The sequence below is a fragment of the Heterodontus francisci genome, chromosome 30, assembly GCF_036365525.1.
Source record: "Heterodontus francisci isolate sHetFra1 chromosome 30, sHetFra1.hap1, whole genome shotgun sequence".
In the NCBI taxonomy this organism is placed as follows: Eukaryota; Metazoa; Chordata; class Chondrichthyes; order Heterodontiformes; family Heterodontidae; genus Heterodontus; species Heterodontus francisci.
The window spans coordinates 36784887-36796894 of NC_090400.1; the positions used below are offsets into that span (position 1 = coordinate 36784887).

Below are 12008 nucleotides of genomic sequence, written 5' to 3' on the forward strand. Positions count from 1 at the left end.
CACCAGATACACCACCACCAATGATGCACTGGATTCCACTGAGGACATGTGATATGGGAACTCCCAGCATGGAGAATCCCCATTCCCAGTCCAATCCCCTCCTGTGCTGATGGTCCTGTATGGGTTGGGCAGAGGTTCTGCCCCTTTCAAGGCTGCATGGAAATCCATATATTAGGCTGGGGCTCGGTATTGCCTAATTTCCATCCCTTCCAGTGCATTCCTTCCAGCATTATGGCAGGAGATCACTGGAAGACCTGCAGATTTTCAGCACCTGAATTACTAAGTATAACATTTATTGTGTTTACCTTATGAGGTCAAATTATTTTAGCACAGAAAGTCTTAAAGCTTCATAATGTATAAAGTAATATCTTACATTGGTTCACAAAAGATATCTGGCATCTACTGGAGTGATGATATTGAAGATGCTGAGCAATGACAACATGCACACATTAATTGAGAATATGGGGAACCTTAGAGGCCATTACTTTGGGGGAGATTTTCAACCTGCACTCCATATGGTTAATGTCTAACCTTCCCACTTCTTCCACCAATTCCTGTTCAAAGGCTCCTAATCGGGATTCTTAGCCGTCGCATTGTTGACATTACATCACCTCAAATGATTTCTGCTCCCATGCCCACACAGTCATATGTGATGCACCATAGAGCTCCATCTATGTCCCCTCCTTTATCATTTACAAGTCACCCCTCAGTAACATCATATGGGCTCATGTATGCTGATAACAGTTAGCTCCACCTTACTGCTTCCTTCATTGATCACATTGTCTGACATTAAGACTTGAATGAACCATAATTTCTTCCAGCTTCATATTGGAAAACTAAAGCCGACTTCTTTGGCTCCCACAAACAACTGTGTCCTCCTAGCCTCAATTCCTTCAACTTCCTTAGCTAGCACGCTAAACATAGAGCTAGGGAAGTTTGGTGTGTTGCTCAACTATCTGCTTCAGCCAGCATGTCCTGCTGCTGAAACCTAATCCCCACTTTTACATTGAATGACATAACATTTTACATCACTGAAGTAGTCCAACAGGTCTATGTCAGTGTTCATGCTCCACAGAAGTCTTTATCACCTCAACACTGGCTTTCTCTAATGATCTTCTTGGTGGTTTTTCCAGATCTGCCCTGCATAAAATCTGAGCCTCACCTTCAGTAGTATCTCTACAGCCATCAGTCCAATCCTTGCTGGATTCTACTAGTTTTCTGCAGCTTCAGAGAATCAAGTAGAAGATCCTCATTCCCACCTAAAAAATCATTCCTTGGGCTTTCTCCATCTCTGCTTCTGCAGCTCCTCCACCCTATTTGTCATCCAGCATCCACAACTCTCCCACCTGCGGCCTCTTTGGCATTCCCTTTCCATTTTACGCTAAGTAATAGATCTATCTTGACTTTGTACGTCCAGGGATAATGTGGGAAAATGGCATGGAGGTAGAAGATCAGCCATGATCTGGTTGAGTGGCAGGGCAGGTTTGAGGGGCTGAATGGCCTATCTCTGCTCCTATTTCCTATGTTCCTATGTTCTTCAATGCTTCTGCTTTGCCATTCTCTTACCACCTTTGAGAAACTTCCTAAAATCTACTTCTTAAACCATATGTTAGGCCACTTCCACTAAACCATCTCTTACTATTGATTGACATTTGTTCTCACCTCTGTGTAGCGCAGTTGAACAATTTTCTATGTGAAAGACGCTGAATGCAAGTTGGTAGAAACATAGAAAATAGGAGAAGGAGTAGGCCATTCGGCCCTTCGAGCCTGCTCTGCCATTCATTATGATCATGGCTGATCATCCAACTCAGTAGCCTGTTCCGGCTTTCGCCCCATACCCTTTGATCCCTTTAGACCCAAGAGGTATATCTAACTCCTTCTTGAAAACATACAATGTTTTGGCCTCAACTGCTTTCTGTGGTAGCGAATTCCACAGGCTCACCACTCTCTGGGTGAAGAACTTTCTCCTCATCTCAGTCCTGAAAAGTTTACCCCGTATCCTTACTTCTAGTTTTTTTAGGGCTGGACTTTACCATAGGTGGACGGGACTTTGCCGCAAACATAAAAGTCGCCTAGCCTGGGGATCTGACCCGCGTTTTATGGGTCCCCGGGCTTTAATTGTCCCGAGGCGGGACTTCCACCTGCATGAGGGAGGAGGTCCCACCCCAGTGAGCTGCTGGCCAATCAGGGGGCCAGCAGCTCTTAGTCCCAGCAGTACCACCGGGAGCGGTGGCCACTGCTGGGACTGCACCCTAGCCGACCGAGGAGGATGCCATGGAACCGGGATCCAAGGTAGGTTGTCGATGCCTCGCTGAGGGAATCAGGCGTGCCCCGGCGAAGTAAGGGTGATTGTTTGGGGGGAAGGGGGGCATCCTGGGTTCCGGGGATGGTTTGGGAGGCAGATGCGGCCCTCAATTGGGCATCCTGTGCCCGCCTACCATGGCAACCCCCCAGCCCCACCCCCACAACGGCACGCAGAAATGCCGGCAGCTATCGAGCTATCGCTAGGCGACCTTTCACATCCCAGCATGCCCGCTTGCCATGGGTAAACTACCCATGGAGGCGGGCGAGGGCCCTTAAGTGGCCTTGATTGGCCTTGATTGGCCTCGGGCTGGTGGGCAGTTTTCTCCCCACCCCATCCCCGTCCGACCGCCTTAGGCGGGAATGAAGCGGGCAGTCCTCCCTGTGCCTCCTGCTCAATTTTATGCTGCCCCCATCTGCCTCCACGCCACCATCTGACCCGCTGGGGCGGCGTAAAGTTCAGCCTTTAGTTATAAAAGCAAAAAACTGCGGATGCTGGAAATCTGATATAAAAACCAAAAGTGCTGGAAATACTCAGCAGCTCAGGCAGCATCTGTGGAGAGAGAAGCAAAGTTAATGTTTCCTCAGAACTGATGAAAGGTCACAGACCTGAAACGTTAACTCTGCTTCTCTCTCCACAAATGCTGCCAGACCTGCTGAGTATTTCCAGCATTTCTTGTTTTTATTTCATTTTCTTTATTTGTGCTCTTGCTGGACACATTGTTTTGTGCAGCTAATTAGATCAAAATTCCAAAAATGAGAAGTTTCAATAAAGTCCATCATATATGAGAAAATACAGATAGAAAATGAGAATAAACCAGTTTTAATGTAAAGTGTTTCCCATAAGATGAAAGTATTGGTTTTAATACAGAAACTTTTTTTTAACAGAATTCACTCCAGTGCATTAAATGATGACCCTGATTTACAAAGGACAAGTAGCACCAATTTATTAGATGGAAACCCAGGACGATTTGATTTTGACGTGTCAGACTTCTTCCTTTTTGGTTCCCCACTGGCTTTGGTTCTGGCCATGAGGTGGACAGTACTTCCTTCAGTAGATGGTAAGACCTTGCATATCCTTTGGTCAATATCAAGACAGTCAATAAAATATAGCCCAAAGGAGGACTGAGAGAAACATATACAAAACAGCAAATTGCACTGTGGAATCAGTGATTGCTCAGCATGCATGCTGTGTAGATCAGAGCACAGTCATTGTTTTTATTCAAATAATTCCTAAATTAATTATTTGGAGTTGTACTGGATTTGTCTTGATAGCTTACATTGGGCTTTTTCAGTGTAATGATTAATTTTGCATAATTGTATCCATTTATCTGGTAATTATGCAAAAATAAATCATGTTGCTAGTAGCAGTGTCCAAATAAGCATTCATTTTCTTTTAGGGATTGGAGCATATAAATGTTTTCCAGCAGATATTAACTCCAAAATGTCTGTCTGTTGTAATGAGTGCTTTATGTTGTCTGATGCAACATAAATGAGATGCATGAAGTCCAGGTAGTTGAAGATCTCAAACAGGTTTATTACAGCTAAACTAATATATACAGTAAAGAGAAAACTATTTACAGAACCTTAATCTGGGTGTTACAGTTGCGTAGCGACGCTGGCTCCAAGTCACATGACTGCATCCTTGTACTTAGCTCATTAGCAGACTAAGATCTTAATGGGATATCCCCGTTAAAGGCAATCATACAACATCCCCCTTCTTTCCAAAGATGAGTCTCGTATGCTAAAGTAAAAACACATAAAATTAGATAACATCAAAATTATTTACACAGATATAGAGGTTATGAACTTTACACATATAGAAGCTTAATAGTCCACAAATCGCTTTGGTGGTTTGACAACTCTTCCAGATCTGGTTATGGGATAACCTTCTGGGGAGGTCATCCTTGGCTGTTTTGGGTTTGCAGACATGTTGTCACTGTGTTGGTTGTTGTCCTGTTGTTCCATCACACCCTCAACGTCAGAGTGCGTTCTTTCGAGACCGCTGTAAGCAATTGGGGTATTGCACACTTCTCTTAGTTGGCTACGGTTCCTTTTCAACACCGCTCCACTAGGTGTTGTAATCTCGTAGGACTTAGGCTCATTGCAAATATTGGATACCTCTGTGAATAATCATGTTCTCATTGTGAGGTGTACGACCCTGACCTTTTGTCCTACGTGCAGCTGAGGTATTCTGCCCCTGCATGTCGGTCATGCACCATCTTCATTCTCCCCTATTTTTCGAGCAGTGTCTCCTGCATCTCAGAGAATTTGGACAGATAATGGCTTGGCAGAGTCATCCACGCTTGTCTGACAAACATGATCTCTGCTTGTGAAGATAGGCCGATATTCCTAGGTGTAGCTCTGAGGTGGACCATGGCAACACAAAAATCTCGTTTTGTTGTCCTGCACTTCAGGATAAATGACTTGACTATGCGAAACATTTGCTCGACGAGACCGTTAGATCTAGGGTAATGTGATGAGGACATCACATGATTTACGCACCATTTGGTGCACATATCCCTGAAAGATTTGCCTGTATGCAGTGGCCCATTATCTGAAATGATTTCTTTAGGTGCAGCGGATAGACTGAATATGGCACTCAATGTGTCTGCGACGACTGCTCTTGAAGTGTCTTTTACCAGTCTGACAACTGGAAATTTGAAGAAATAATTAGTGATCAAGATAAACTCATCTGCATTAACAGAAAATAGATCAGTGGTGATTTTGGACCAAGGGATTGATGGAATCTCGTGAAGGTGTGGAGGTTCTTTACATTATTGTGGCTGGTGGCTCTGGCATGCCTCTCACATCCTCACTGACCTTTCGATGTCACTGTTTATCCCTGGCCAGTAAACAGTGTCTTGTGCCAGTCGTCTTGTTCGCTCTATGCCCTTTGGCTTTGGTGAAGTTGTAACATGATATCCTCTTGGAGAGCTTTGGGCACAATCACTTGTTTTCCCTTGTAGGTGATGCCTCTCAAGATACCGAGTTCATCTCCATCGGGCCAAAAACATCTGAGGGCTTCTGGCACCTCTTTTACTGTGTAAGGCCAGCCTTCTATGATGACTCTCCACAGTTCCTTCAGTTGTGGGTCATTTGCTGTCTCTGATTGTGGTTGGTCACATTTGTGCTGACTAAAATGCAATAAATCGATTTTGAGCACACTTTCCACCTCAATGCCCATACTGTCTGCTTGTAGATCCAGTGGAACTTCTTCATTCTTGCTCCGGTTTGGCAATCTGCCAATCAGCATATCCGAGGTGACCATTTTGGTATCCAGTTTGTAACAGATGTCGAAGTCGTACCCCTGTACTTTCACTAAGAGCTGCTGTAGTCGAGGTGGTGCGCTTGTCAATGGTTTGTGCCAGATCATCTCCAGTGGTTTGTGCCTGCCATACAAATGAGCTTTAGGAGCGCTCTCAGCAATGATGCTTTGTCAGAAGAATTTGGATGTATGGTACCAAAAAGTTGAATAATCCAAGACATCTCTGGGGGTCTTCCTTGTCTTGTGGGGTAGGCACATGCCATACATCTTCGACTTAGCCTGGGTTGGGATGGATTCCGCAACCTGAATAGATGGAGCCAAAGAAATTGATCTGACTCACGTTCACCTGGCACTACTTGCTGTTAAAAATGAGCCCTTCATGATGAGCTACTGCCATCAGTGAATGAAGATTTCCATCATGCTCTTCTTTGGCTTTGCCCATTACCGAAATATCATCAGCAATACATATACATCCTGGCACGTTTTCTATAATAATGTCTGTATGCTGCTGAAACAGATCTTGACTGACAGACAAGCTGAAGGTAGTCTCTGAAAGCATTATCTTCCAAATGGTGTTCTGAAGGTGGTGACTCCTTGAGATTCCTTAGCTAGGTGTATTGACCGATATCCATGTTTAGCATCCAACTTGGAATTTGGCTCCTGTGAACTTGGGATTCAATTCCTCTAGGAATCTTGTGGGGGCATCTCTTTTGGGAGAGGTTAGATGCCTTGGATCTAGACACACTCTGATTGCTTCATCCTTCTTAAGCGCGCATGTAATTGAGCTGCACCAGTCTGTGTGTTGATGCACGTAACTGATGATGCCATTGCGTTCCATGTCATCGAACTCGCGCTTAAGCTTTTCCTGTATGTGCACGCTGCACTTTCTGGGAGGGTCGATTGACGGAATTGCATCCGCTCTGAGGTGCAGTACGGCATCGCTTTTGAGATCTCCTATGGCATCAAACCTGTCCGGGCCCATTTGTTGTAGGTTGTGGACTGACTCAATGCGGATACCCTTGGTCTCTTCTGCTGTAATGGGTACCTTGGTGATCTCGTGGATGGTCACGGTGTTGAGGTCCTTACACGCTGCTGGTCCTGCCACTGCTGATCCGCTGATGTCTACAAGGTAGAATACTTGTGGTTTCCATGCTGACCTGCCATAGCTGCATTTCATTGTTAGTGTGCCACTGCTAGGAATAGGTGACCCATTGTATGCAAATAACTTGGCAGTTGTCGGTTGTGTCACTGATTTCCAATGACTCCGATACATATCTTTGAGTATTTGGACTGGTAGAATATTTGCCGTAGGACCGGTGTCAATCTGGACCCTGAGTGTACGTTTGCCAGCTTTCTTTGGGCACGTGATGTTAATAGTGGTGAAAGTTTCCAGTTGTTTAACTTCATCAACATGATGTGTCAGGTTCCCATTGTGGAATGCCTGTTGGTCTTCTGTCTGAGAATTAGTCCTCATTGAGTCTTGTCTCAGGTCTGTTTCACTGTGAACTTTGTGTATCGGTTTGCGTTTACGCAGGTCTCTAGCTCGCTCCTTGCTGCTGTTGCCCTGTTGCTGCACCTGTCTTCTGTTTGTTTGTGTCCTGCTGCAGCTTCTGGCCACATCTTTGGAGCAGATTTCTTGCATAGGCGGGCCCAGAGTCCTTTTGCACCACACACCTTGTAGGAAAGGTCATTTTCAGAGCTGTTTTAACCATCATCTTCAACCTCAGTCTTTGTATTCTCACCACAGCTGCCATCATGTAATGTGTTCTGATGCAACATAAATGAGATGCATGGAGTCCATTTGGTTGAAGATCTCAAAGGTTTACTACAGCTAAACCAATATCTACAGTACAGGGCAAACTATTTACAGAACCTTACTCTGGGTGTTACAGTTGCAGAATGATTTTGGCTCCAAGTATGTTTTCATTTCAGATATCCAGCATCTGCAGTATTTTGTTTTTATTCTTATTGGGTGTGTTTGAGGCCTACACCAGTGTTTATGAAGTCTCCCCCCCACCCCCCCCCCCCCCCACTCGCTATCTCCATTCCTTCCCGCCCATCCGCCGGCTTCATTTCTATCCTGCACTTGGCGGTTTCTCACCCGCTGCAGATCTGACACGATTGCATCCTGGTACTTAGCTCATTAGCATACTAAGATCTTAAAGGTATCACTCTTAAAGGCTATCATGCAACATCTGTGGATTAGAAGCTTTTCTTATCCTGCAGCTGCAGACACAGTTGGTTTAGGGCAGGGGTCACCAACCTTTTCTTTAGTGAGAGCTATTTCTGATAAACAAAAAATATCAAGAGACACTTAAACATATTGATAAAATATGGATAGATAAATGCAAACTAAATATGTAGCTATTATAATTACATTATAGTATATTTAATATGAAGGAAAACTGATCTTAACTTTATTTCAATGTGATAGTTGGCACTGCATACAGGCCTGGTGTCCAGAAGCCCAGCATTGGCTTCATTGAGTGGTTGGTGTCTGTTTAGCAACATCATCTCCCCTGGAATCTACCTCCCTTAACAGTCTCACATTGGAAATTGTTGGGCCTGAATGGGCTCAAAAGCACTTGGGGTTAAACCCAGCAGCTTTTCCTCCATCTGCACTCCAGCTCAAACTGACGCAACAAAAAAGACCTACACAGGAGGCCAGGGACCAAATTCTGTATCCAACACCCATCCCGATACAAACTGGCTGTGTTTCTCGATTCAGTTCTGTGAGCAACACCCGCAATAAGACAAAAGCAAATATTGCGGATGCTGGAAATCTGAAATAAAAGGAGAAAATGCAGCAAAAATTCAGCAAGTCTGGCAGCATCTGTGGAGAGAGAAACAGAGTTAACATTTCAGGTCAGTGACCTTTCATCAGAACGTGAAAGGTCACAGACCTGAAACATTAACTCTGCTTCTCTCTCCACAAATGCTGCCAGACCCATTGGCTATTTCCAGCAGTTTCTGTTTTCATTTCAGATGTCCAGCATCTGCAGTATTTTGCTTTTATTCGTATTGGGTGTGTTTGAGGCCAACACCGGTGTTTATGAAGCCTACCCCACCCACTCACCACCTCCATTCCTTCCTGCCCATCCGCTGGCTTCATTTGTATCCTGCACTTGGTGGTTTCTCGCCCGCTGCAGATCTGGCACGACTGCCACCATCCAGCTCCACCACCTGCAGAGCGCCTTTTCCAGTCACCGCCCACAGTGCGCCTGTTCCAGTCACCGCCCACAGTGCGCCTGTTCCAGTCACCGCCCACAGTGCGCCTGTTCCAGTCACCGCCCACAGTGCGCCTGTCCAAGTCACCGCCCACAGTGCGCCTGTCCAAGTCACCGCCCACAGTGCGCCTGTTCCAGTCACCGCCCACAGTGCGCCTGTTCCAGTCACCGCCCACAGTGCGCCTGTTCCAGTCACCGCCCACAGTGCGCCTGTCCAAGTCACCGCCCACAGTGCGCCTGTCCAAGTCACCGCCCACAGTGCGCCTTTTCCAGTCACCGCCCACAGTGCGCCTGTCCAAGTCACCGCCCACAGTGCGCCTGTTCCAGTCACCGCCCACAGTGCGCCTGTTCCAGTCATCGCCCACAGTGCGCCTGTTCCAGTCACCGGCCACACTGTGCCTGTTCCAGTCACCGCCCACAGTGCGCCTGTTCCAGTCACCACCCACAGTGCGCCTGTTCCAGTCACTGCCCACAGTGCGCCTGTTCCAGTCACTGCCCACAGTGCGCCTGTTCCAGTCACCGGCCACACTGTGCCTGTTCCAGTCACCGCCCACAGTGCGCCTGTTCCAGTCACCGCCCACAGTGCGCCTGTTCCAGTCACCGGCCGCACTGCACATTTTCCAGTCACTGGCCGTACTGTGCATGTTCCAGTCACCGCTGGCGAGCTGCTAGTAGTTCGCATTCAACGTGTTGGTGACCCCTGGTTTATGGTATCTCAGAACCTTTGTAGAGGGGCATTTAATTCTCAACCAGAAACACTGATTGTGAATTCCTGTTCTGACTATTTGAGTTATTAGTTGGATTGGTTTGCAAGTTCCTGGCTGGATATTCAGGGTAGGACTGCATGGCAACACCCCATCTTGGGAAGATGGAGGAATGTAAACAGCAACAGGTACCACCCTACATGCACTCCCAGCCCATTCCATAGCAGGAATCTTGCTGTTCCTACCCTGAAAGTGACAGAGATTGCAAAAGCAAAAAGAATTCAACACCAACCTATTTAAAAAAAGACCTAACTCAATGTTTCTCTTTCACAGCACAATAAAAGCCAGTGTTATTTTTACTGTATATTCTGCTGTAACTGTTCAAAAACTGATGGAATGCAAGATTATTAAGCTACATTCTCTGGGTTCTCACCAACATCTAAGCAACTCACCTGCCACAAATACATATCAGAAAATTGCAAACCAGCATTTTCCAATATTCACTAGTGGTGGCAAAGGTATCTCATTACCGGTGTGACTCAAATATTCTCCTCCATGTGAACTCTTTTCTTTCAATATATTTCAAAGCAGCTGCCCCGTATATTGATGAACTATGCAGCAAGTCAGTATTGAAAGGATGATACACACCAAAAAGATAAGCAGTATTTGTTTTTGATAAGAGTGCTTGGGGACACGGTGGGCTGGTGTGCTGTATAACTCTGTGACTCTATGACATATTAAGATTGACCTGCTTTAGTTGCACAGCCCTGCATTAATGTGCAGCCTTGCACAGGTCTGTGCTCCTTCGTCTGATTCACTCTTCTTCATTTTCATTTTCTGTTTTCAGTTGTCACACTACATTTCTTTGACTGTGGCTATGCGATTTACATTAAATGATTTTGTTTTTTTTATTCCTGAATGAAAAATTTCCATTCACAATATGTGTTCCCAGACAGTGTTTCACTGAAAAGAATGGTCATTTTTGCTTATTTCTGTTCTTTCATGGCTTTCTTTTTTCTCTACCAGTGGCTCACCTGCGGCCTGCTTGCACCCAAGTATACAGCCTCTTCCACTCAGCTGATCCCTCTGCCTCTCGACTGGAACCACTGCTGGAGAAAAAGTTCCACCTCTTGGCTCCATTCTCTGTTCCAAGGTACCAACGATACCCTTTGGGAGATGGAAATTCTGCTCTTCTAGGTATGTTTTTACTGTATCATGGGTGGAATGTGGATAATCATTTATAATCTGGCTCTAACAATTCCGCTAGCAGTTGGAGGGCTTAAAGTAGTTTAATGAGCTTTCTAAATTTACTTAGAAACAGTGTATTAGGAACCTAGATTTGTTTAGAATCTAGAATGTGTTTCAACTTCAATACTCAAGAAGAGAAAATTACCTTCAAAAATATTGTCACAGATTTTATACAAGATGAATTATACTCGTGGGCTTTTGTTAATCTGAATCTCTCGGGACCTAAATATTCTGAATGTGTGAAAGTTCCAGACATATCTGTCAGACTTCAGCTTTAACCAGCATCTAAAAACCACTGCACTAAGACAGTCGAATGTCAGCTTGGCTCAGTTTTAAGCATTGTCGTCTCTGAGTCAAAAAGTTGTGAGTTTAAGCTCCTCTCTAGAACTTGAGTGCACCATCTGGACTGTGATTTCAATACAGTACTGAGAGAGTACTTCACTGTCAGAGGTGCCGTCTTTTAGATGAAATTTTAAACTGGATCTGTCTGTAAGTTTAGAAGGACATGAAAACTCCTATATCTCTGAAAAAGAGCAAGACAACATCTCGGTGACCTGGTCAGTATTCTTCCCTCAACCAACAACAGCAGCGTCATTCGTCTTATTGCGATTTGTGCAAGATGGCTGCGATGTTTCACAACAGCAGCTGCATTTCAAAGCAGGATGTTTATGACAGGTACAGGCTCTGATATTTTCTGGGGTGAGGTTTCGGAGAAGGGTATGTTGGAGGAGTTATAGTTGGTAAACCCAGAAGTGCAAGTTTCCCTGAATACTGTGGAGTTTTAACTCCAGGGCATGTGTGATTTTTCTTTCCTAGGTTCCCCACTCAAAGGCCAGCCTGATTGCCACAGAGAGGGGTTGGGTAGAGCATGGTTGTAAGGGTCAGTGATTGGGGGTTGGGGAGGAGGGATGTGGTGATCATAGATCGTGAAAGTGGACGGTGGGACAGATCTTGAGGTGGAGGCAGGAGGGGGATTGCAGGGTATCTTTTTGGGCCCAGAGGAAACACTCCTGCTCCTCCTGGCACCCAAGCAGTTCTGTAAAGGCACTTCCCTGATGGCTCCAGCCTTTCCTGCTTCATTTTACCTGCCAGGTTTCCCGAGGCCAGGGAAACCCAACTGACAGTAGTTAAAAATGGAGGCAGAGAGCCTCTTTGAAAAGATTTCACCAACCAACCCTCCTCATGAGACTGGATTTTCTTTTTATTCATTTGGGGGATGTGGGTGTCACTGGCTAGGCCAGCATTTATTGCCCATCCCTA

At 45.5% G+C, this 12008-nt stretch overlaps 1 protein-coding gene across 1 annotated transcript in view; it reads left to right on the top strand.

Moving 5' to 3' along the window:
- pitpnm3 (PITPNM family member 3) overlaps positions 1-12008 on the top strand; it is a 493326-nt gene that overhangs the window by 357715 nt on the left and 123603 nt on the right. Inside the window, exons 9-10 of the mRNA XM_068010378.1 lie at positions 3190-3362; positions 10527-10697. Of these exons, the coding sequence (XP_067866479.1) occupies positions 3190-3362; positions 10527-10697 (344 nt within the window). The remainder of the gene's footprint in view (positions 1-3189; positions 3363-10526; positions 10698-12008) is intronic.